The sequence below is a fragment of the Cucurbita moschata genome, unplaced genomic scaffold (assembly GCF_002738365.1).
Source record: "Cucurbita moschata cultivar Rifu unplaced genomic scaffold, Cmos_1.0 Cmo_Scf00021, whole genome shotgun sequence".
In the NCBI taxonomy this organism is placed as follows: Eukaryota; Viridiplantae; Streptophyta; class Magnoliopsida; order Cucurbitales; family Cucurbitaceae; genus Cucurbita; species Cucurbita moschata.
This window is the reverse complement of record NW_019268537.1, coordinates 1,649,840-1,675,007: the sequence shown is the minus strand read 5'-3', so window position 1 is coordinate 1,675,007 and position 25,168 is coordinate 1,649,840. Positions and strand designations below refer to the sequence as shown.

Sequence of the window (25,168 nt, the reverse complement as noted above, 5' to 3'; positions counted from 1 at the left end):
TGAATGTGAGGTCTAGATGTCCAAACCGAAACATATAGGAAATTGAAAGGAAAAATCCCTTTAGATCCCTTTAGCTTGAGGAGTAGATTAGCCAGGAAAAAGATTTCTACATTATACATCCCATATCACTGGATTTTCGATAAAAAAGAATCTTCCATCCATCACTTTGAACCCGGGAACTCGAGGCGGCTTGTGAGATTCCACCCATGAAACAATTTTTATAAGGGTGTGGAAACCTCTCCCTAGCGACGCATTTTAAAAATCTTGAGTGAAAACTCAAAAGGAAAAGTCTAAAGAGGACAATATCTATTAGCGGTGGGCTTGGACCGTTACATTGCTAATACCACAGTCTTTAATATGATCTGGATACCTTTTTTTTTCTTTTGATCACTAAGCAGCAAAAGCAATAGGATAGCCACCCAATCAATGACAATTACAAATCGTGACATTGACTGTTTCATAGATTTTGAAGGTTGTGATAATCTATTCAAAGACTAATACAGCTGCCACAAGGCCCCAGATAAATTTATTAACCACTAAGATAAAAACTAAATTTGGCCGTATTACGCTGTATTCCCTGTACCAATACCTATCCAATTGATTCTCAAGCAGATATAGCAACAAACTATTCCAATATGAAAGAAAAAAAAAAAAATTATCTACTCAATCGATAGTATATTTCGTTGTCATGAATGACGAAAGAGAAAATTTTCAATTTACTGAGTATCACTATCGGCCATTAATTTGGCCATTCCTCATGGCTGTAAAAATCGAACATCCGAATATATAAGAAAGCGACTGGAAACTAAAACTGTAATGATCTTCATGGAAATGGATGTGAAAAAATCGGAATAAGAGAAAATAATTAAAAAGAGAATCAATACAGCTTGTAACCTTGCCGGAGAATATCTCAAACTTCTATGGAAATCTGCTTGCTTCGATCAATCAACAACGCCTAGGGAAAATCTGGATGGGCACTAACAGATCAATTGCAGGCTCTCTCAGTCACCGAACGGATTCGTAGAACAGACAACGAACGGATTCGTCATAACTCAAAACTTCCCCGCCATTTCATTGCGAGCGGGAGCTCTGCCTTGTTCACTCCTCTATTTTTTATTTTTATTATTGTTATTATTTTTTTTTATAAAATATCGTAAGAGACAAATTTAAGCATATATTAAACCTGAAATTAAACGTTCGTTTTAACGATTAATAATCATTTTTTAAAATTAAACAACTTATTTCAAACCATGATTATAATTATATTTTAGTGATTTTTAAGCTCCGAACAATGTCAGACCTGTCTCGTCCCTTCATTTACAAACATCTAGTCCGTTTAAGGGAATGTCAAATGGGCCGAAAAACATTCTTATTTCCAATGACTTCAATTGTGTTCTCGGCTCGAGACCATTCAATTAAATACTCACTTACAAAAATATATTATAAAATTTTAAAAGTTTACTATTTTTAAATTTTTTCTGTCCATAATTTTTTTTTTCTGTTTTCATTATAAATATTGGATAATTTATGTAAGCAATTTTAACTATACCATTTATTTTTTAATATCTCTGTAAATATTTATATACTATAGAGGTAAATATTTATATACTATAGAGCATTTTAAGTATATTTTTTATGCAACCTATAAGTGAAATTTTGAACCATAAAAATGACAACAGAGAAGCACGTTTGAGCCAATGACACGTAGGTATGTTACGGTCGAGAATATGGATCTTAAACCATTTTTCGAGGTGAATTTGACGTCTATGCTAATGCCACGTAGGTACTCAATAATTACGTTACAGGCGAGAATATGGATCTTAAACCACTCTTCGAGGTGAATTCGTAAGTTACCTTGTCAATCGCGACAGACCCAATAGAAATAAATAGCTTAAGACACTAATTGAGCTTCACTCAATGTAAGTGGATCAAAGTCCGAGTAAGACCAATGCGATTGGAGCTCGACTGAAAGACTATAGAGCTACTAAATAGGCAGGACTCAATCACACGAGCAAATAATAAATTAATTATAAATTTTGGACAACCATTTTATTTTACAAAATTTTAAAATTTCGAATATTGAACAAATGAAAAAAAAATACTCTAATTTGGAAGGTGGATCTTGTACTTAACCCTAATAATTACGTAAAGACTCGCTCGCAGATAAGGGTTTTGGCGCCCCCAAAATATCCTTATTATTAAAAAAGAAAAAATAGAAAAAGAAAAGAAATTGCATTTTTTAGACAATCCAATAAAATAATTAAATATACAAAATAAAAAGGAAAAATATAACTGCATATTCAACTTGAGCTTCCATTTTGGCTTTGGTGTTGAACGAGTCGAGTTTTTGCGAGCGCTCTGCCACACCTTCTTCCCCATTTATCAACTACTCTGCAACTCTATTTCTCTTTCTCTCTCGCCGCCGCCGCCGCCGCCGCCGACGTGAAGGAGGAGGAAGGAGAATGGAGTCCACCGAGTCCTCATACGTCTCGTCTCCGGAGGCACCTACGAAGCGATCTCCACCGCTGCCAAAATCTCCGAACTCAGGTATCTGATCTGATTTTAATCGCTCTTTTACTGTCATTTTCAACATTTTGATTCCTACTCTCACTGTTTTGTAAGAATTGTGTATGCTTGGAGCTGTTCTTGTATGCGAGTGTTTTTGTTTCAGATCGGTTTGTTTGACGAATGATGCAATTGCGTCTCTCTCTCTCTCTCTCTCTCTCTCTGTTCAACCTTCTTATTTTTCTCATTATTTTTTGAATTTAAACCCTTGCCTTAAGTGTTTTGTTTGATTTATTTGTGCCGTCGGAGGGAATGAGAAATCGTGCAATTTCGACCTCCAATGGCCTGGAGACTCCTGCTTCTTTGCCTGGAAAGCTTAGAAGAAGAGAGTCTGACTTCTGGTAGGTCTTTTTTGTTTTTGGTCTGGGGGAAGGATTAGTCTATTGAGATTTATCACAGTTGACCGAATGAATTGGGGAGCAGTTGTCATTTTCTTGAAGTGCCATTGCCACCGGTTCATCCGTCGATTGACAACAAGCGCACTGAGTCTCCTGGTGTATGTCATAATAGTCGAAAGTTCGCTATCTTTGGTGATTGGACAGCAAGTAGAAAAAGGATAAGTTTCAAGTTTGTTCAAGCAGAGTATTTAAACTGTCTTTTAACCATTGGTTCTTCTATAATTTCATGAAGGCAGCTGAACGTTGAATGCTCTTTGGACATGACGAACTTGTTTTTCCCGTGTATTTCTCATTTTAATTCCTGAAATTGCCTCAATGAGAATCTGTATGACGATTTCTTCTAATAGGGATTGGGATGTAGATAAAACCTTTCCTCAATTCTTCTTCACCATTGATGTTTATCATTTTTTCTTTTGTGAAAACGCAGTAAAAAGTCTTATGTAAAATTTGATGAGAAAGCAAGGATTCATAAGACGTTCTATATTTACCACCTACACTGGAATATGCACGATTCTTTACAATGTATAATTATGATTTATATCAAAGGCTTTAGCTCTGTCACATTCTCAACATTGTAGATTAATTTATTAATAGGATCTACATATATTTCTAATTGATGGTGCATATGTGCCGTACATTTTGCGGATATCAAGATTACTTCCTTTTCTGCTTATGAATGTTGTCTCAGTCATCCTAATTGCTATTGTCAGATAATATGGAAAAGGCTACATATATTAGGTTTCTGGTATCAAACGCTGCTCTGTAATTGGGAAAGGTGGTTCAACAATTAATGATTTCCAGTCACAATCTGGTGCACGAATCCAGTTGTCACGGAACCATGAATTTTTCCCTGGAACCACTGATAGGATCATTATGGTATCTGGAACAATAAATGAAATACTGAAGGCCATGGAACTCGTTCTTGCCAAGTTGTTGAGTGAGGTAACCCCACTATGCAGTACAAGTTCACTCTAGAATTTAAATGTTTACTGTTTATGATTGATTAAAATTGTGTTTGCTGGTAGCTTCACGCTGAAGAAGTAGATGATGCTGAACCGAGAACAAAAGTGAGATTAATCGTTCCCCATAGTTCATGTGGTGCTATAATTGGCAAGGGAGGATCCACTATAAAGTACGTTGATTATTCCTTATTTTTCTAACACCATGGTTACTAATTGCTTTATAATTTACTAGCTTAAACGGTTTATTATTAATTATAATTTGGTTAAATTATTAGTTTAGCCCAAGTTGTAAAAGTGCCTAATTGATACATGATCTTTTAATTATGTGTTTAATTATGTGTCTTATAGGTCCATACATTTTCAACTTTGTGTCTATTAGGTTTGTGAATTTTAACAAAATATTAAAATAGGTCCAGGACCTATTAGACACAATCTATGATTTTAAGGTTTTAAGTATATTTATTTATTCAACTTACAGATCAGAAAAATAATTGCCAAGTGAACATTTTTTTTATAGTTTCTTGAAGGTATTTTCTATCTAAATTTGCATGAGGGTTCACTTTCCTTGCACAGATTGTTAAACAACTGCTGGCTTGTTTATCTAGGAACTTTTCCCTTCAACTCTATGTCTATATACATAATTGTGTAGAATGCAGATTTAGATCCTATTATGCTAGTTCTTGTTTATGCTTTTATTGAAAGGAGGTACACATTCTCGTCATAATCCATTACTTTCAAGTTTCTCAGTCATGTCCAGGAAGAAAGTACCACTTGATAGATTATGCTGTTTTCTATTTGAACTCCACTTAATTACTGTTAAACATGGTTCAATCTAATATAGAACAGATTCTATGCTAGTAAGGTCACTCTTTTTTTTTTTTTTTTTTTCCTGAAACAAAATTGTATTAAGAGAAAAAGAAAGGAAAATACATCCTAGGGGCAGGGGGTTGAGTGAAATCCCTCCCACAAAAAAGCTAAAAGAAAGAGCTTTCCAACAGTTAAAAGTTGTAGAAGGATTGTAATTTCAAAAATAATTCTTGGGACTAAAACAAAAACTCTACCAAGAAATGGTAAGCTATATACTTCAACAAGAAAGTCTCAAAGAGGATGACTTATCTTCAAAGATCGTCTGATTTCTCTCCAGCCAATATTTGCCTTTTTGGACGCTTCCACCTCAAGAAACTTCAAGGAGCCAACCATCAATAGTTTTTGGCAAGTAGCCACACACACCAAATAGGTTTGTAATGGAATTCCACCCGTTGACAGCAAAGGAGGAGTGGAGAAACCAATGGTCTAAGTTCTCTCTTCATTCCTAAGACAGAGGCAACGGGTTGAGGGAAACTGAGCCCAACTTTGACAGTTTCTTTAAAGCCAATCTTGAGTATTCTAACCTCTATGGGCCAAAGACCTCATATTGAATTTGTTGTTGTGACAGAGCTCTAATGTGTTAAGTTTTATCAACCCATAAATGGTGTATGTTAGACGATAATTCCTCACAGGAAGCAAGTAATGGTACTGTACCAATGTTGTTTAAGGATTTCAATCTTGCACGTGACTTTTGATTTGGATGACAAAATGGATTTCCTTAGGTTTTCATATCATGGTTAAGGAGTAAATGTTTGAGTATCAGACTCAGTGTTGTGTTTGTGGGGTTAAAAAAAAAAAAAAAAAGGAGAGAGAGTCTGCCCCTAGATAGATGATCTCAACTTGTTGAGATTTAAGTATGGAATAGGAGGTTGAAGGATGGAAATAATTGTTGCCTCTAAAATGGTTATGCCGTCTTGTCTAAGCATATTGAGTGGCATTCCTTTCGTTTCATAAACACATTGATTTAATGAGTGTACCTTTCCTACACATACAGGATATGCATAAAACAGTTGTAATTTATCTCAGTCAGGTAATTGAAGATTCCAGAACTATATGAGAACATTTGTCGCGTTGGATAAATGACTCGTAAATGAATGGGAAAAAGAAAAGGGAAGGAAAAAACATAAGGGACAGAGTTTCCATAATCAGAGGAATTTGAAATTTACATAAATCATGCTTTATTACTCTGCTTCTTTTCTTGGCTAGAAGATGACCTAATCCTTGACTTTTTAAGAGCATCAAATAATCATTCCATTTGCTTCTGATTCAGTTTAAAATTGTTGCCAAAGATTTGGTAATTTCTCAATAATTTTTTTCATCTTAACCATCTAAGTGTTAAAATAGCCATCTTAATAATAAAAGACTCAAAGGGAATGAGTTCAATTTATGGTGGCCACATTCTTACGAATTTATTATTTTAATATCCTACTATAATCTTTCCAACCAAATGTTATAGGATCAAATCGTTGTCATGTGAGAATGTATGTGCTTGCCAAACCATCGTGGATATAATTTATTTTTATTTGCATCTTTGACTTTTTCTCTATCATTTTTCATTTGTGCACAATCATTTATTTGAATTCCAAATTTATCATTTGATTTTTATATGAACATAATATCATTTGATCTTTGGAGTGACAGGCCAACTTTAGCAGCTGCTTAAGTTTTGAGCTCTTTAAAATGTCTGATCATCAGAATTTTCCAGAAGAAAAACTTCTGCTTATTTCATGTGCACTACATCAGAAAATAAGACTGACAGTGACAATTCCGATTATGATTTAACTTATCATTCCAAAGATTTTTTTTATAACTTGATTTGCATTAATGATTTCTAGTGGTTAGTAGTATTTGGTTTTAAAACTTGTCAGCTGGTATTATTATTATTTCTTTTTTATATGAGACAGAACTTGTCGGCTGTTACTGGTTTGGCCAAATTCCAATTATCTTTTTGGTGTTTCTTGATTTGTCTTGTAATCCTTTGTAATTAACGCAAGTTTGGTTAGTTCCTTGGAAACTCCCAATGGAGGTTAATAGTTAGGTTATGTCTTTAGGTAACTTTCCATCTAATCGACAAAAAATCAGTCTGATTGAAAACTTGTATTCTGTCATTTATGGTTGCCTACCTTAAAAACACCATAAAAGTGTGTTTTTGGGCACTAACGCACTTGTACCATTTTGCAGGACATTTATTGAGGACTCTCAAGCTGGCATTAAGATATCCCCACAAGATAATAACTATATGGGATCCACTGATAGGCTGGTGACGCTGTCTGGAACCATAGAGGAACAGATGCGAGCTACTGACTTGATTGTCTCAAAGCTATCTGAGGATCCACATTACACCCAGTCAATGAATTATCCATTTTCATACCCGAGTATGTCTTTATTTAGCTTTTCTATTTCATTGTGGTATTATATTATTCCGAACAAAAATTATTAAACGCTCACTTGCATTTTGTGGTTCACAAAATGTCCATCTTTTTTGGGGCACTTTCTTTCATCTGCTATGTGTGATGCTGTTGTCTTATCTTTGTTATGACACGAGTAATTTATGTTTTTATGCAAATCAAACAGGCAGTGTAGTTGTAGGTTTAAATCACAACTGAAGAAAAATATTTATACTTAAGAAAAAGAAGGAAAAGATGAATAACTAGTTTTCCCGCATGTAAATTCTTGCTGTTTTCGTTATTTTCCTTGGCCATTTAATCTTTTACTTCCTTTTGCTACAGCATCATACAATGCTATGAATTCCGGATCCAACGGAGGAACTGGAGGGAGGTTTCAAAACAACAAGGTTTGTGATACCATGGAAATTATCACTATTGCTGACCTTTCTTTCACAATGGATTTGGTACCGGCTTATGATACCATGGCAATTTATATCGTTATTATGAGATTTTCCAGAAAGTAATTGAGAAATAATTAACGATGGTTTTATGTGGATGATAGATTATATTGTCTGAACAACATTCCCATGCCATGCGTATTATTAACTAATATAGTTGATGTTGACGATAAAATGACTTCAATTTCATCAATGTGATCTTCAGTAGGGTAAACAGAGGCGAAGTAATGAAGAAAAAGAAAAGAAGAGTGAAAACAGGATAGCGAGTAAATGAAGCCATTTATCATGGTGCCGAACTCAATTGAGCTTCATGAAAAAATCGTAGATAGCCTTCCTGTATTATGGTCTGAAAGAGAAATTTTATGCATTTTCCGTTCTTTGTTGCTATTTAATCCATCTTTTTGTTGCTGTTTAATCCTTCTTTTTGTGGCTGTTTAATCCGTCTCTTTGTTGCTGTTCAATCCGTCCCTGTAGACTTAAAAGAATCTAGATACTGGTTTTCTCTTTTAACAGCTATGTTTCTCTCTATCCCTCCAACTAACTGCTGAAAAAGTGTTTTCAATGCATGCAACTGCATGAAATGAGGACTTTATGCAATTGCACATATATATTTCTTATACTTCTCTGTGACTTTATGATATTGCTGACAGAAGATCTTTTGAAATTGTCTAGGAGGAACGGAATAACTCCTTGACTATTGGCGTTTCAGATGGCCACATCGGATTAGTTGTTGGTCGTGGCGGAAGAAACATACTGGAAATTAGTCAGGTTTGTGTAAACCCCTCCACCTCCAACGCTTCCTATTTCCTTTCCGTGCAAGGTTGATAATATTCAAGTCACAAATGTTACTTCATGTATTACTTTTTTACATTCAAAAGCGTTTCTTATTACAGGCTAGTGGTGCCAGAATTAAGATATCTGATAGGGGAGATTTCATGTCCGGAACCACTGACAGGTACAGAGGTTCTTTTGATATATTTACTCCCTTTATACTGTTGGTCTGTAAGTTCTTCATGGTAACAGTTGTATACTTGATCTGGAAAAGAAATAGGAAAGTTTTAGGGAAATATGCAACTGTTACCATGAAGTCAAAGGACTCCAGTGAAGCAAACATAAAACGTAATGGATAATTATAGAAGTCTTTACATGCAGAGATCCAAAGAGAGGCATGATATGTAAAGATTTTTGTAATTATCCATTAGGTTTTATCTTGTTTGATTGGAGCCTTTCTTTGACCAGCCGACTCTTTTAGGGTGTTTCTTTTTATTAAATTACAAATTTAGTCCGTGCACTTTGAGGTCTTTTGTGTGTTGGATTCTAAACTTAAAAAATTCTCATAGATCGAACTTTCAATTTTGTAGTTTCGTGACAAATACAAGTCATAAAACTTAATTTCATTTTATGTCTAATGGAACCCTTTTCAATTATATGCCTAGTACGTATGTGAATTTTAAATAGTTTGTAAAATTGGAAGATTAGAGACTAACTTGGTACAAATCTCAAAGTTCAAGAACTAAAATTTTAATCTAACACTCATTTTTAATGCATACTTGATTGGTCCACAATTTGCAGGAAAGTAACGATTACAGGGTCACAAAGAGCAATCCGTGCTGCTGAATCGATGATTCTGCAGAAAGTAGCATATGCTTCTGAGAGGGTAATGCCTTTCAAATCCATTAACGATGCTTTGTACAGTTCTGTTACGATCTATAGCATTTTTTTCTTTATCGAATCGATGCAGGTTCTAGCACAGTGATAGAATGGCGAAAGCTCTGAATGTTTGTAGAAACAAGGCCGGGAGATTTTCAGTTTTACCATTGAGGGAGAGCATGGCAATGGCAATGGAAATGAGCGGAAAAATAGTTAAGATATCCTGGTGCGTTGAGAGAGATAACGCCATAATTTGATTGATGAGCCAAATAGAAAGATTAGCAGTGTCAAGTTGTTTATACAATTGTAGCCTTGAATTTATTTTATATTTATGTTTTGAGCTTTATCTCTATTAAATTGTTTGAACCTGCCTTCTCTTCACAACATATTGTAGCTTTTTAGGATGTTCTATTTTTATTAATTGGTGAATTCTTTAGTCTTTATGTTGGGGTTTGCTGAGAGATTTTGTTCTTGTATGTTCTGTTAGCAATAACTATCATATATATGCATATACCTCCCATGTGGGCTTCTGGGCCATCTTTTGGGCCTCATGAATTTGAGCCCAACTCTATTAGTCGTTTTGCAAGATGTCGACATGTCGGAAATCCTGTTTTCATTATCCTTCTTCCCTGACCTTAAAATTTGTTGAGTGTTTCCTATTGTTTATAATATTTTACGTTCCTTTTTATTAGTAGCTTTTATTGATTAAGAGATGACAAGAAAGAGAGTAAAATTGTTAATAACTGGAAGATTTATTATTTGAAGCCTCGCAATACAACAAACACACCACATTTTATTATCATCTTTCTAGGTCGACGCTGCTATTACACACTTTATTTCTTCAAATGCTTTCCTCATATAATATATTATTCTTAATCCCCGCCTCCTCCATATCCCGACCCATATCCCGAACCATATCCGGACCCTCCTCCCATTCCTTCTCCGCCCCCGCCGCCTCCTCCGCCGCCACCTCCTCCTCCTCCACCTCTGCCACCTCCTCCACCACCTCCTCCGCCACGTCCTACTCCGCCACCAGACCCATACCCTGACCCACTTCCCGATCCAAACCCGTGACCATACCCGGCTCCATTTGCACCGCCGCCTCCTCCCCCACCACCACCTCCTCCCCCTCCACCTCCACCACTCCCATATGGCCCATATGGCCCATACCCTTCATCTCCATATCTAGGATAGCCACCATCGCCATATCCCGAACCATACCCAGAGCCATACCCCGAACCATATCCCGAACCTGACCAAGGTCTTGAACCTTCTCCGCCACCTCCACCCCCACCACTACCACCCCCACCACCACCTCCGTACCCCCTTAGGAATCTAGCAGCAAGAGTTAAGTCCGCCATTAACAAAACCAAGAGCACCAAACCGATAGTCCCGGTGGTAGCCATTGATGATTAAACTCAGTAACGTAGAGAAAAGTTAAAAGCAGTTTATGTGAGAATAGGAGGGAAGGGAAGTGTTGGGATGCTTTACGTAAGCCAAAGGTTTGATTTTTTATGCGTGGAATTGATGGGATTTATTGTCCCTTATTTATAGGCCTCGCAAAGCTTACGTTTTGAAACTCATTTTGGCAATTCTAGTACCTTCTTCCTCACTTTAGTGGAGTTGGTGAGTGTAGTGGCCATCAAATAAGCACACACTACCGCCCTTCCTTTCCTACCTCTCTACTTCTCTCTCAAATTATTCCATTCTCACTCCCAATAATTATTCGATCAAACCGCTACTATGACAATTTTTTATCGAGAAATAAGAGATATACAGATTTTGAATTATATTAAACGATTATGATGAAATAGTCGTGTTGTATCCTAGCAGTTTCGTTGAACAATCTATTTCTCTCGTTCTTAGTTTCATGCATTTTCATTAGATAAAAAAATGCATTTTTTTCTTCCACTTTTTGACTTCTATTACAAAACCGGCTGTGGTTTGCGTTCATAATGTTGAGAAGATAATATTAAAGAATTTATATCTTTTCTTCACGTGCGTACCATCATTATTGTTTAAGTGCTTTCACGATCATGTTTGGTGAAGCTTTTTAATTTCAAGTTATTTGGGAGATCATATGAATTCCAATTTATGAACCAATCTATGGGTTAGATAGCAAAATTTAGGATTGTTTTTTTATTAAATTATTTAGTTAATTAACCCAAATTGGGATTAACGACCTTACAATAAGATGTAAGATAGTAAACAAATATATAATGTGTTAACACTGTTATACTATTCTTTATCTTATATTCCTATATAATGGTTAATTAGAAATTATTAGAAAAACCCAAAAAAATATTAGAGAAATTAACTAACCACAATTTAATATAATTAAAAGGATGAGAGAAGAATAAAATTACTAGTAAATCTATTATTTGATCTCTAAATTTTAAAAAATTACTAGTAAATCTCTAATCAATTTTATTTTAATTTTAAATTAATTTTATATCTAATATAGACACATTTACAAGCCACGGGTCGTCTTTCTATAAGTTATGGCCTTGAACCGCGTGAGTCAAAGTGGTGCTTGTGCTTGTTTTATTAATCATTACATAAATTCTTCAGACGGAGAATTTCAAAATAATTTTTTATTTATGACCAATAGGCAATTGACACAACATTGAACCTTCTAGAGATACTTATTTATTTATTTTATTTTTTCAATATATAAAATGTTCACTTTTTAATACGACTTATTTTTATTATTATATTTGATAAATAAGTAAATTATACGAACAATAATTAAAATTTGAATCCAATTCCACAAAATTAAAACTCCAAAAATTAATGGATTTGCGTTAGTGGAAAATTATATCTAATTTCATCCCTTTTTCTCAATTCTAAAGCTTAGAATGACAAATGGCAGTTCCTTTTGTGGATTATATAATATGGTTCCTTAGAAATCATACTAACATTACCATATGCTCCCACCTTAGTAAATAAATAAATAATAATCCCAATCTCTTGAAATTTTACCTTTTTTTTGAGTGAAAGTCAGATGAATTCACAACCATACATTTGGAATATATAGGTGAATTTTTGTTATTAATTATTATTATTATATGGTTCAAAGTGATCTCCCATCATATATTATAGATATCATATGAATAATTTATTTTGAAGGGTCTTTAGAGTTTGGACAAAACCTGTTGTTTGAGTTGTGAGACAAGATCCTTCCTCAAGATTTTGCCTGCAAGTGACCTTGGTATGCTACTCATGAATCTCACCCCTCTTATCTTCTTGTAGGCTGCCACCTGAAAATTTTCACTCCTTTAATTACAGTAATTTTTTTTTAATAAGGGCAGTACTAATCTTCATAATTTGAAGCAATTTTTTCAATTAAGATTAGATTAATGATCATAATCATGATCAAAACAACACTAATTATTTATTTAATTCATATTTATGGTGTGATAGCTGTCCGTGTCATTTCTTAATTAAAGCAGGAGAAAATGGATACATTTGGAGGGTTGCGTGGGCTAGGCCTGATCCATTTGAGACTGGGCCCATTTGATATTGGGCCCAATTAGGGCAAAATTAGGAGATGGGTGCAAAGAGGAAGTACCTGGGAAGCGACAAATTGGATGACCTGTTCTTCTGTGAGCTTACAACTGGGTGCTTTCACCACACAAGCCACCGGAATCTGGCCGGCTGCTTCATCCTCAGCTCTGCAAACACGGTACAGTCTCTATGTTCAATGTTTGATTCATACGTTCATTATTTAGGGAATGATCATAAGTGAAGAATGGTATTTCAATTGGTTTCATCTAACACATTAAAGAGAAAATTAGGAGAAAGAGATTAAACTCACGGTATAACGGCAGCATCTAGAATTTCTGTATGGCTCAAAAGAATTGTTTCCAGTTCAGCTGGAGCAACCTTCGTTGAAAATTTTGAAGTTCTTGAGCTTAATCAGAGTATGATACGATATAATTGAGGTGAGGCGTTTGTTTGTACCTGATATCCATTGTGTTTGATCAGTTCCTTGATTCGATCAACGATGTAAAGGAAGCCATCTTCGTCTATGTATCCGAGATCTCCTGTTTTCATCCATCCTTCTTTATCCATGGTGGCTTCTGTTGCTTCCTTGTTTCTGAGATATTCTTTCATAATTGTTGGACTCTTCAGCCACACTTCGCCTTCCTTCATCGGCGGTAGTCCCTCTCCTGTTTCAATGTCTACGATCTTTGCACAAAATCTCGGCATCAACATTCCACATGAACCTTGTTAGGAATGTGAATCAATGATTAAATTTACAACAATTTTGGATTCAACAGTAAATTTGTAGTCACTTGTTCGATCTAATACCTAATTTCAGATCCACAAATGAAAGAGTTAAGAATTAATTTGAATTGGTGATTGCTAATGTTGTAGTACCTGGATGAGCTCTTGCGTCTTTGTCTGTGATCATGCAAGTCGCTGCGCCAGTACTCTCTGTTAAGCCATATCCTGGCCGAAGCTCCACCCATGGAAATTTCTCTCGGAAAGCTTCTTCTACGTCTTTTCCCAGCGGTGCAGCTCCAGATCCAATACGTCTCAGCGATGATAAGTCTGAACCACCGCTCGATTTCACTAGCCCTAAGATCACCGGAGGTACTGCCGGTATGTTATTTACTTTGTACGTTTCAATAGCGTCGATCATGGACTGGAAATTGAATCTCTGCATCAAAACAATGGTAGTTCCTCTGCAGAAGAGTCCGAGTCCGAAGAAGACGAGGCCGTAGATGTGAAACATCGGAACGAAGCACAAAAACACGTCGTCTTGAGAGGAACTCGCGTCCACGTACCAGGTTAGAAGTTCGATAACTGAGATAAGATTTGAATGCGTTAGAACAACACCTTTACTTGTCCCGGTAGTTCCCGACGAGTACAAAATAGCCGCTGTATCCGACTGAGCGATTTTCGTTTTCGGCATTTGCTCAAACGATTCGATACAGGATTCGATCAACTCTTCAACCGATAAAACATCGCCATAAGAAGGCCGAGTAGTTAGAATCGTCGGTACTCCAGTCGGACTCAATTTGTGAAGCTCCTCGGGAGCCGAGATAGCGAGTTTCGCACATGAATCGCTCACTTGCTTTCCGATTTCCGACGCAGTATTTACAGGATTAGCCGTCGTTATCACAGCACCAATAGACAACACAGCCAAACAGATCACCGGATACAAAACAGAATTCGCGGATAAAACGAACACCACATCGCCTTTTCGAACTCCAAGTGCGTGATAAAGTCCGTAAGCGAGAGAGCGTGTCGACGCACTGAGTTTTCCATAAGTAACTCGCGAGCTCGTGACCGAGTCGATAAGAGCAACTCGCGATTCGGCCGTCGGAAACTGCGATAAAACGAAAGTAGCCGTGTCGAGGTCTGGACTGGTGGAGATCTTAGGAGCTTCATCAAACTGGACGAGTGAATGATAAACCGCAGTATTCACATCGTAACCACCCGGTGAGTTTATCGGCCGAAATTCTACGGCGGCCGGAGCAGTGCAGGATTCTTCGCGGGACATATTTTTGCGTCGACGAGCGAAGGTTCAAAAATCGGTTATCAGTGAGTGCAAAAGGTATCAGAAACAGGATGACAAACTTGTGATGCCTTTAGGCGACATAATCGACGTTTCCTTTCTTTTTTTCTTTTTTTTTTTCGTCTTTTACTTAAAAAAGCAAGACAACGAAATGTGGGGTTTTAATTATTTTTTGAACAAATCTATATATACTCGGCCGGCCAAAATTATGGTTAAATTATACCAAAATTAGAAAAAAGTTTCATTTTTAAGCTTAGATTTTAATTAGGGCTGAAAATATTTATTTCTTAAAATTTTAAAGTTTGAATTTCCTTCTCATAATTATTTACAATTATATATATATATATATATACCCCAATTTATTACCTCTTCTCTTCTCTAGAAATAAGATTTTGTGTCATAAATTTTTTATATTCAACAACCGCGGTAAAAAAATAATAAAATCGCAGAAATCTAAACATTTATCTATCTATTCATGAGATAGATCAGTCGCGACTCCCTTGATATGAAAACAATTATGCATCATTCTTATATCGGTGGCTGCTTCGAATAAATCATATCCTAATTCTCTTTCTTTGAAAATATAGAAGAAGGGAGTCGCCAATATCCACCACAAAAGGGCTAAGCCATAACAGATGAGAAGTTATACGACTCAATTCCAACATAATTACTCTCGTGTGTGTATATATATATATATATTTATTTATTGTATAGGTAAATAATGAATTTATTTGCCCTCCATATTTATTGGTTAAACTTCTTTGAATTATAATTTATAAATGGCGTTTAATATCATTCTTATTCCAACTCATTATTGAGCTACCTCTAGTGTAATGACTATTTTGAGTTTTTGATTGAATCTTATTTTAGTTATGATTTTTAAATTATAAATTAAAATTTTAATCTTGTTTTATTTAGTATTTATTAATTTACAGGACATAAAATTATAAAGTTCAGAATTTGATTAGTAATTTGTAAAATTTAATGAAAATTCAAATATTAATTTAACAACAATGGTAAATGAATGATAAATAATGAAACAATCCATTAGAATTGAGCTTGACTTAATTATGCTCTACACTTTTCTAGAAACAAAAAGATAAAAACAAATGTGTGTAATTAATATCATATGAAGATTAACTTAAAAGATTTTTTTTTTTTTTTTTTTGTTAATTTGATAAAAAGGAGGATCACAGTTCACATGCCTACTTTAAACTAGTGCGTTATGCTCTGATTTAATAATATTTTTTGTATTAATATACCATTTGCTTTCCTAACATGTAACATATTTTGGAACAAATAAATCGTCTGTACATTTTTAATTGCCAGCCAACTTTGATGCCGATGTATTAATGGAACATTATTACATAGTTGAAAATGACCGGTGGCTAATTTAGAACTTATTTGATAACCTTTTTTGTTTTTGATAATTATGCTTTTTCATTTTTGTTAAAGATAACATTTATTTTTAAAAACTTTAAAACTAAAATCGACTGAAATTTCGAAATTTCAAATAAAGAAAGTAACTGTATCATATAGGGACGAACAAAGAGAAAAGTCAAAAGTTAGACAAAGACTGAAGAGGTTTAGAAGGAAGAATTGTTCGAGTAAATCATATGGCAGTTCATGATATTATCGACACCATACAAATGAACTTCGAACTCAAAAACACTGAACGATTTGAAAGTATATACCACTGGAAATCCTTATGGCATAGCCAGAGGAGACAGATTTTGCTTATTCAAGATTACAATGGTTCATCCAAAGAAGTTCGCAACCTTTACTCTCATAAAACGGTAAGTACAGCAAAGCCCTGCAACTATCAACTCTGAAAAGTTAAGAGATTGAAAGGCAAGAGAAGAGAGAGATAAAAGGTTAGCAAACAATTCGTTCACAGTTGGTCTAAATGTGTTGTATTTGGGAGCCTAGAAAGTTTCTAAACAACCAGCTAAGGCTAATACTACTCCAAATTTTCAAACTCGACGAGTCACCTGGAACGGATGCAGCTTCCAACTTTGAAACTCACCGACAGGATTAGAACCCAGAACAAGATGAAGAAGTACATGAAGTAGCGAGACATCAGAGGTCCCGACTTGCTGGAATGTACACCAGTAGTTGGTAACAGCTGAGATGAATCAATGTCACCTTCGATGATCCCGTACAAATAGATAAAGTTGAGGTCTGAATTCTTGCCATACAAGTTGTTCACTTCCTCTCCATTTAGTGCCATGTTTCTTATGATAATCATGCCTGCAGTGACACGAACCGAACTTGAAGCTTGTGGCGCTGAATTGAGATGGATACCAGCATCTTTTGAAGTGAACTGTGAAGAGAATGGAGCAGGAATGCTGCCCAGCATATGGCTTGTATGTTTGAGGAATGGATATTTGATGTCTGGCACGAGAATATAAATATGATAAGAAAGAACGAACCAAAAACGTCGCAAGTGTCTGAATGGAACGGATAAAATAGAAACTGATTGAACTCACCTGATTCTGCTTTTGGATCCTCCGGTTTTGGAATAGAAGAGGAGGAGGCTTCATTATCGTGACGTAAATCTGCAGTCTGCGTGCAGGAAGATGCATGTTCAGTAGCATCACGAGCGACCTAATGACATACGCATTTGTGAGAAGTAAATTCAATGTCACAAGCCAATAAAACTAAGTGGTGAAATGAAGCAATATTGACCTCTGAAACAACAGATTGATCAGGAACAGAACTGTCACTTCCGAGAATTTCAGAAGGATCGAAAGACATATCTTCATTTTCACCGTCTGCGTCGAAGAAGGTAAGATACTCTTCAAGCACGTCAAAAGCAGCAGGATCACTTTCAGTAGGGTTTGAGAGCTCATTGGATTCCAAAAGTAGTTCATCACTAAAAGAAAGATTATCAGAAGTACTAAAGAATGGCTCGTTCAATACGTAACGACCATCCACATCACCAGCATCGACCTCATCAGCAGCATTAGCATCAGCATCATTGCTCGACTCAGCAAGATACTCATGTTTGACCAATCTATCGCGTAACCCACACTCGTCTGGTAGAACAAATAACGTCTGTCCATCAGGAAGCTCTGATGTCTCACATATGCCAACTGCAGCCTTTTGATCATCTTCAATGAAATTGTCAGGTTGCTCAATTGAGTTGCTGGTCTCACCATAATAGAAGTTAAATGGTGGTGGCGGAGCACTTTCAGATAGAATACCTTCATCAACATTCTGTAGAAAAGAGTTCAACAAAATTCTGATATTTCCCAACTATAAATAGTGATTTATCAAACAGGAAACGATCACGAGCAATCCACTTCAGTAAACAGAAATCATGGATAAATAGTCTATATCTCAAGGACTAAGGCATGTTGGGTTATGGGGATCCATATCATACCGTTTCTCTTTCATTTCCAAGTTTTGACGACGATATAGACTTGTACAACATAACTTAGCTACAAGAATGTCAAATAGTGAACTGAAATGTTAAAAATTCCTCTTAATATGTTGCTTTTGACCCATTCTTTTATAAGAAAGTTCCAAGCCTAGTAACTTCCAAAACAGTAAAGCCATAGTCCAGCTCAATTTAGCATGCTTCTGAAAAATTGTTCAAATAAATTGTAGTCAGTTCTCACTCTTTCACCCACCGTCCTAATTTCTTTACATTGTCTCATGTTTCCCATAATAAATATTTTTTTTCATTTATTAATCTCGCAAATCTGTCTAGTTTCTCACTACATTTTTCCACCTGATAGCTATCTTTATGACACCAACATCCACATCATTTTTTCAATAAACAGATGTCACTGATGTCTAAAACTACAAAATAAGGGCATAGGCCCAAAAAAGGAGTTACAAAAGATTTCTCCAATTGGTCAAAAGCAAAGAGAGATCATAAGAGCAGTAAGTAGACGTACGCTTGCACCAAGACATAGCAAGAAAGACAATTTGTGACCAACTCCTACCACATCACAGGCAAGGTTATACAAACTTGATCTGTTAGCCACTCGCTCGTTTAAATTTCAATCCTAACCAACATGTATATAAGTGGTTTCGACGTTCAAAAGCATTAACTCTAGGTTTCAGGTAGAGTCGTCCATGGTCATAAGGGTTTTTGCTTCAGGCCTAAAGGGTTCTAGAAGCTTATCACTTATACTTCAACGGTTTTGGAGTATTTTACCCTCTTCTTGAATTGTTCAATCAAAGTTTACAATTCATGCTCAACCACATACTATTCACTCAACAATTGGGCAAACATTCCTAATAACCTCAGGCAATTGATTAGCGATCATTTTACGTGTTCAAAAGTTCAGGTTCCTTTCAAATCTTCAGCAGTTCTCATATAGATCTACCCATAATCCCCTTCAACATATTCTATATCATATTTCTGAAACACTTCCCAACGGCAGATATACTACACAGCCATTTCACTTGAAGAGGCGAGTACTTTATAAATTATGACATGATAAAGTGCATACCTCGTTGAAGTCGTCGCCTTCAACATGAAGGCCTCCACCGCCTAGCAATTCATCAGCCACTTGTTCATCACGAGGTACCAGAGCCAGCTCTTCATTTGCTTCCCATTCCTCCTCAATAAAAGGGGCACCATATTGTTCTCCATTTTTTGGTCCAGTACCACTCTTCTGAAATATCCTACATAGCACAAACGCATCCTTCCAACCCAACAAAGAAACCAAAAGATCCCAAGAAAATTACAACATCTTCCAAAAAGGAAGAAATCACAAATCGAAGAGACAAAAAAGAGAGAAGGGGCTAAAACTTCGCCCTATTCTAACCTGAACAATTGAAAATTTTGCCATCTCCTCGTCAGTGAGTTTGTATTCGTGCATCACCCAATTGGTGCGTGCACCACGAGGAGCCCGCCCAATATGATACACAAGGGTCTTCTTCATTCCAACAGTCGTCGCGTTATGACGAACCGGCCTGTCCTTTCCCGTTGTCTTCCAGTATCCTTTCTCCGTAGCCCTATTAGTCCTCGAACTATTGCCATATTTCCTATCCAAAGCACTGAAGAAGTACCACTCCAAATCTCTAGTTTTCAGCTTCGACTTCCCTGACAAAGCCCACAATACAACTTCAATTCCACACAAATCCGAAAGAGGAGAAAAATAATTTCAAAAAAATCAAACACAAATCTCAACAACAGGAGAAGGGAAGGGGGGGTGGTTAACCAGGGAGATCCCAGGGTTCTGATTTGTAGATATCTATGACAGAAATAGGGTCAAGACGAAAGGGTTTTCCAGAGACTTTGCGCTTCAGGTAGTAACTGACGAGCTCTTCATCGGTTGGGTGGAATCGGAACCCCGGTGCCAACGAAGTAGCAGAATCTCGACCCATAAATCAAGCAAAATTGGATTTAGGGTTTCTGAATGAAACAGAAAATTCAGATTTGAGATTAGAATCGAATCGAATTGGGAGGAGGAATTAAGAAGTTGAAGAGTTAGGGTTACGGTTTGTTCGTTCGGAAGGGGAAATTTAAAAAAAAAAAATCTCGAAACGAGGCGGAGAGGGAGAGAGATATGTATAGAGAAATGTCCGTGGAAAAGTCGACTCCGAGGAGGGGGAATGCTACTGTCACATGTGTCGACAAATAAAAGCGTCACAGCGCCTACGTGTCAATAACAGACTTTTTCGATAATTGGATCAACGTGTGTGGCAATGCTGTTGACGGTGACACGTGGGTGACACTATAATGTCCAATCATCTGTTAACAAAATTCTTGTTGACGTGTCTTGGGTTAGTTTTAGTTACTTTACCTAACTTGTTATAAATAATAATAATAATAAAATATAAAAAAATAAAAGAAAAAGTGACTAATAAGAATCAACTTTTTTACCTTTCACTTTATTTTACTATTTATTTCTGTTTACTTTTCTTTATAAAAAAAAATGTATCTAACTTGCAACCAATTTTCTAACATATCCTAAGAGAATTTAAATAGAATATCTTTTTTTATTTCACCTTTAAAAAAAAAAAAAAGTAATTTTTTAATACGTTAAAAGTACATATGTCTAGTCAGATCCTCGTGCTAATTTTGACTTCATCTAACTTTACACGTGATGTATATATAATAGAAATATTCTTTTAAAGTAAGAATATTCATGAATTTATAAAAATATCGAATAGATAAAAAGTTCATTCATCACAAACTTGAAAGATGGTCTGTGAAAGATGGAAGACCGAGCAAATTTAACATATCAACGTAATAAGCTCAGTAAATAAACATGAAATAAGAAGTAAATTTGAAGGGTAAGAAAAGAAAAGGAAGTAAAAATGACTGGAAATGGGGGGTTAAATTAATAGTTAAGACAACCTTATTTCATGAAATGCCAGCAGCTGAGAAGTTGAAGTTAACAACAACATCATCAATGGTCTTTAGGCATAGCATAACATGAAGTTCTAACATGGGTTGAAGTTCTTCTCAAATTTAAAGGCTTCACTAAATTGATACTCTTACAACACAGCTTAGTTGCTTAGACAACTGAACTAGTTATATTAGTAGCTACTACAACAGCCCGGATTCGAATGCCGATAAAGTACAAAGAGAGCAAAATGGTAGCAACAATTTACAGGGCATAGCCATAGGGTGTTGTCGACATCGTTACGGTCTCCTTATTCAGCATGGTAATCCAGGATTCAAGGATGATATTAATTATTATCATACTTTGACTTCAAATCACTAATTTCCTTATTCAACACGACAATCCGGGATTGAAGGATACTAATCATGGCTCGAGCGCTCAACAGCTCAAACTTCAGCGTCTCCCTTTCCATAGAAGTCTTGTGGATCTCATGTTGCAAATCTTGGATGAATTTCAGGATGCTTGGATGAACAGATGAACTAAGATCTGAGGTTTCTAATGCAGGTGGAGGAGCAGGAGTATCCTTCGGTTCTGCAGATTCTAATAGTGAATATTCCACTAAGGTAGAAAGGAAATTCTTCGTCGTTGGTGTTGTCGCACTTGTCGTCGTTACGTCCGTCACGGTTTCGGATAAGCTGAGCTCTTCATTTGACATGGATGAGTTCTCAGAACCTTTGGAAAATTCAGAGCTTAGGTCACTTTGCCGCCTTCGTTTATACTTCATTAGCGGGAAGGGTTTAGGATTAGCAATAATGGAGGGTGGGGTATAATCCTCCAAGTTCTCACTTTTGCACATAAACAAAAAGTTATGAGAGTTTCTTGGAGGATCCTTCGATATAACAGGATCTTTACTGATGAAATGAGTTTTTTCCTGGGGAAACAACACAAAAATGTAACTGTTCTTAGGGACAAGAAACCAAAAATTTAAGGCACTTAAACGTCAACGACCGTCATCAAGTCGATGTAAAAATACATGAATGAATACCCTCACTACATGTGCATTTTCCTGGAAAACGTTTCGAAAAACAACCCGACAAACAAACTCAATTACGCCTTACAAGATGAGTAAACAAAGAGTGATGCACCCCATTGCACAATAGTTGGGTAGATTTCATCTATCAATGAAATTGTTTCTTATCCAAAAAGAAACAAATAAAGATACTAAAAAGAACCCTCTTTTATCCAATTGATTGTCTAAGAGACATTCTCCTCTTTACGGTAACGAATAATCATGGAACCTTCCTATGAGATAAGGAAATAGATTCAAAAACCATAGGGCACAACTTTTTCCATGAGAGCTGAAGAAATGGAAGCTTACATACATTCTGAAGTTTTCGGTACCATGGAAATTACTTCAATTTTCGACCATTCGATCATTTGGCAAGTAAGGTTTGAGACTCTCGACTGAAATTCGGTAGGAAGGATGAAGGGTAAGTGTATATTCTCCCTGGATCGCTATATCCTCGAATTCCTGCTTCTTTCGAAGACTCCTACTCGTTTTAACTTGGCAGGAGTGACAGACTAAAACAATCTCCATTGAGCTCCTCGATTGTACGCCATTTCCAACGCACAACATGCAGCCATATGGTTTCAACAGTCAAGTCTCCAGTTGGTATCCAAGTGTAGAAGGGGAATCTAACTTGGGAAATAGGGAAGGCTACATACCAATTAAAGGAGAGTATGAAGGTCCAGGATCCATTTGCAAAGGAGCAACCAAGAAAATGTGACCTTGCAATCAGATTCTATCCGGGACGAGGTACACCGACTTGGGACGGTTGCCTCCTTCGTATCAAAGTTCCACATCCCCATGAAAACTTTCACTCTTTTTAAGGATACCAACCATGAGAAATGCTATTGAGTAAAGAGGAGCACAAAGAAGCGAGCCCGACGGCTAAACCTTTCAGCTCCTTTCTTGTGCACCTTTTGCTTGCAGGTTAGATCAAGGGCTGTAAAGCCATGACCTATCTAAATTCTATCCTTGTTTGGAATTCCAAATCACGTATCTTAGCCCACTGTTTGTCCTTTCCCCCCATTAAACTACTTTTCATTGGAAATTAGTAGTTTCTAATCCCCCGACCCTACTCATTCAGTCCAGTGCAGCGAAGTAATTACTATGGAAATAATAATTAACACTTATAATTCACCGTGATTAGTCATCAGCATTGATGATGCATATAAACCAAATCAACATAACAAAACAAAACAAAAAATCTTCATATTTAAGCATGCGAGATGCATCCCTGGCTCAAAAAATATATACATGTCTAGAACAGGTTAGCTTGCTGCATCATAGAAAACAAACCTACATTTGATCAAATGTTTTAGATGCGTTATACCAAGGATTCTACATGATGTGCGTAGATTTTTCTATATGCGGGTATGTAAAAAAAAAAGAAAATTACTGCCTGATCAGCCTACAAGCATACTACAAGATGTGGCATAACTCTGTAATTCATTTATTCCTATTATTCAAAGCAAACTTCATAAATTCGCATTGAAATGACTTCCTAACTAAGTTCGAAGAAACACATACCTGAATACCGTCCTTCCCTTCGTCACGTGCACCATTGTTACTACCCTCAGCAGCACACACACTATTGCTGTTCCTTTCGGACTGTGCATCGTAACTAGCTATTTTACCATCAGCAATCTCTTCTCCAGGAATCAAAACTGATCCAGCATCATCCCATTCCTCCTCAATAAACGGTGCATAACGGTGTCCATTCGGGGGTCCTATATTACTTTTGTGGAATACTCTGCACAAAACATATGCATCCTTCTCCAAAGAAGAGGACGGCGGAGAAAGAGAGCTGAGTAAGAAGCTGAACTCCACATACAAATCCAAACACTATGTTTGCTGAAAAAAGTACATAAAAAAAGAATACTGAATCTTAAAATCGTCACTCGAACTCTAAACTTCACCTAAACATATTTCACAAGTATCAGAATCCGTACATTCCTTCGCTTTTATAAAGCACAGCACAGCCGCCAAAACAACACAAAATGGACTGCTCATGGAAAATTTTCATGATGGCCTCACCTGCGAGCTTCCCGTTCCTGCTCCTGCTTTCTCCAGTTCTTCATCTACAAGCCTATATTCATGCATGACCCAATTGGTCCGTTTGCCATCTGGTGCTCTACCACTATGGAACACTAATGTTTTCTTTAAGCCCACAATCCTTGAGTCATGGCGGACTGGCCGATCATTACCAGTGGCTTTCCAGTACCCTTGGCATGTAGCCCTGTTCATCCTAGCCCCATTTCCATATTTCTTGTCCAACAGACTAAAGAAGTAGTACTCTTGGTCCCTGCTCTTCAACCTTGACTTCCCTAAATGTAACATAAAAAATAAAAAAAAATCTAATTAAACGACCTGGTTCAGACACTCAATAAAGAAACCTGCAGCCGCCAATTGACCATGGAAGCTTTATAAAAATGAAACCAGAAAGCAAGAAGGCCATTTTAAAATAAATTTCCATCAGTAAAAAATCAATAAACGAGCGACCAACTAGCTACCCAAAATCAAGCCAGTAGACATATAAACCGAGCATAAATTTGAAGAATCAAAGAAGATGAGAAGAAAGAGTTCGTAAGCAGCAGCTGAGTTACCTGCGAGGTCCCAGGGCTCGCTCTTGTAGATATCGACCTCGGAAATAGCATTGAAACGGAAGGATTTTCCACAGACCTTCCGCTTAAGGTAGTAAATAACGAGCTCTTCATCGGTCGGGTGGAACCTGAACCCCGGAGCTAGTGCTGTTGGTGCAGCTGCCTCTGCAGCGACGGGCTTCGTCGGAGCTAGAGGCGTTGATAAAGTCAAGGCTTCCGAACCCATTAGCGAGAATCTCGACTGGTTCTGCGAATTGGAACTACGAGCTCTGGAAATGGAGATTAGGGTTTCCAAAGGTTGAAGATAAGACTTTGATTGGTGCTGAAGAAACTACATAAAGATACCTTCAATTACAAGGGATTCTTTACGGGGAAAG

At 36.5% G+C, this 25,168-nt stretch overlaps 4 protein-coding genes and 1 pseudogene across 4 annotated transcripts; 1 reads left to right on the top strand and 4 right to left on the bottom strand.

The window, feature by feature from the left end:
- The first annotated feature begins 2,304 nt into the window (after positions 1–2,304).
- On the top strand, positions 2,305–9,838 carry LOC111458826 (annotated as a pseudogene).
- Positions 9,449–10,693, bottom strand: LOC111458712 (glycine-rich cell wall structural protein 1.0-like). Its single transcript, XM_023101506.1, has 2 exons — positions 10,273–10,693; positions 9,449–9,510 (listed from the first exon to the last, which is right to left on the bottom strand). Exons 1-2 carry the CDS (start codon positions 10,691–10,693, stop codon positions 9,449–9,451), a joined length of 483 nt encoding a protein of 160 aa, XP_022957274.1.
- Positions 10,694–12,310: 1,617 nt separating this feature from the next.
- LOC111458939 (4-coumarate--CoA ligase 1-like) lies at positions 12,311–14,966 on the bottom strand. The gene is made up of 5 exons (XM_023101826.1): positions 13,671–14,966; positions 13,251–13,516; positions 13,105–13,172; positions 12,859–12,961; positions 12,311–12,547 (listed from the first exon to the last, which is right to left on the bottom strand). The coding sequence occupies exons 1-5, from the start codon at positions 14,797–14,799 to the stop codon at positions 12,422–12,424; spliced, it is 1,692 nt and encodes a 563-aa protein (XP_022957594.1). The 5' UTR covers positions 14,800–14,966; the 3' UTR covers positions 12,311–12,421.
- Positions 14,967–16,464: 1,498 nt separating this feature from the next.
- Positions 16,465–20,354, bottom strand: LOC111458550 (NAC domain-containing protein 53-like). The gene is made up of 6 exons (XM_023101293.1): positions 19,995–20,354; positions 19,599–19,876; positions 19,281–19,475; positions 17,503–18,033; positions 17,304–17,421; positions 16,465–17,208 (listed from the first exon to the last, which is right to left on the bottom strand). Exons 1-6 carry the CDS (start codon positions 20,158–20,160, stop codon positions 16,802–16,804), a joined length of 1,695 nt encoding a protein of 564 aa, XP_022957061.1. The 5' UTR covers positions 20,161–20,354; the 3' UTR covers positions 16,465–16,801.
- A 743-nt stretch (positions 20,355–21,097) lies between these two features.
- On the bottom strand, positions 21,098–25,168 carry LOC111458607 (NAC domain containing protein 50-like). The gene is made up of 4 exons (XM_023101367.1): positions 24,795–25,168; positions 24,226–24,515; positions 23,719–23,961; positions 21,098–22,056 (listed from the first exon to the last, which is right to left on the bottom strand). The coding sequence occupies exons 1-4, from the start codon at positions 25,015–25,017 to the stop codon at positions 21,472–21,474; spliced, it is 1,341 nt and encodes a 446-aa protein (XP_022957135.1). The 5' UTR covers positions 25,018–25,168; the 3' UTR covers positions 21,098–21,471.

What these genes read in the sequence shown, in the direction of transcription:
- LOC111458712 (XM_023101506.1), bottom strand. Translation starts at nt 10,693, where the DNA reads ATGGCTACCACCGGGACTATCGGTTTGGTGCTCTTGGTTTTGTTAATG. An exon ending in TGGTGGAGGAGGTGGCAGAG is followed by an intron (nt 9,511 to 10,272) that starts GTGGAGGAGGAG and finishes TCAACGCACCAG; the next exon opens with GATATCTTAACTATTTTTCC.
- LOC111458939 (XM_023101826.1), bottom strand. Translation starts at nt 14,799, where the DNA reads ATGTCCCGCGAAGAATCCTGCACTGCTCCGGCCGCCGTAGAATTTCGG. An exon ending in CTAGATGCTGCCGTTATACC is followed by an intron (nt 12,962 to 13,104) that starts GTGAGTTTAATC and finishes CCGTGTTTGCAG; the next exon opens with AGCTGAGGATGAAGCAGCCG. An exon ending in TCCAATTTGTCGCTTCCCAG is followed by an intron (nt 12,548 to 12,858) that starts GTACTTCCTCTT and finishes GAAAATTTTCAG; the next exon opens with GTGGCAGCCTACAAGAAGAT.
- LOC111458550 (XM_023101293.1), bottom strand. Translation starts at nt 20,160, where the DNA reads ATGGGTCGAGATTCTGCTACTTCGTTGGCACCGGGGTTCCGATTCCAC. An exon ending in AAGGCGACGACTTCAACGAG is followed by an intron (nt 18,034 to 19,280) that starts GTATGCACTTTA and finishes TCTTTTCTACAG; the next exon opens with AATGTTGATGAAGGTATTCT. An exon ending in ATCAATCTGTTGTTTCAGAG is followed by an intron (nt 17,422 to 17,502) that starts GTCAATATTGCT and finishes GTATGTCATTAG; the next exon opens with GTCGCTCGTGATGCTACTGA.
- LOC111458607 (XM_023101367.1), bottom strand. Translation starts at nt 25,017, where the DNA reads ATGGGTTCGGAAGCCTTGACTTTATCAACGCCTCTAGCTCCGACGAAG. An exon ending in CGAGCCCTGGGACCTCGCAG is followed by an intron (nt 24,516 to 24,794) that starts GTAACTCAGCTG and finishes TGTTACATTTAG; the next exon opens with GGAAGTCAAGGTTGAAGAGC. An exon ending in CAGGAACGGGAAGCTCGCAG is followed by an intron (nt 23,962 to 24,225) that starts GTGAGGCCATCA and finishes TCTTTGGAGAAG; the next exon opens with GATGCATATGTTTTGTGCAG.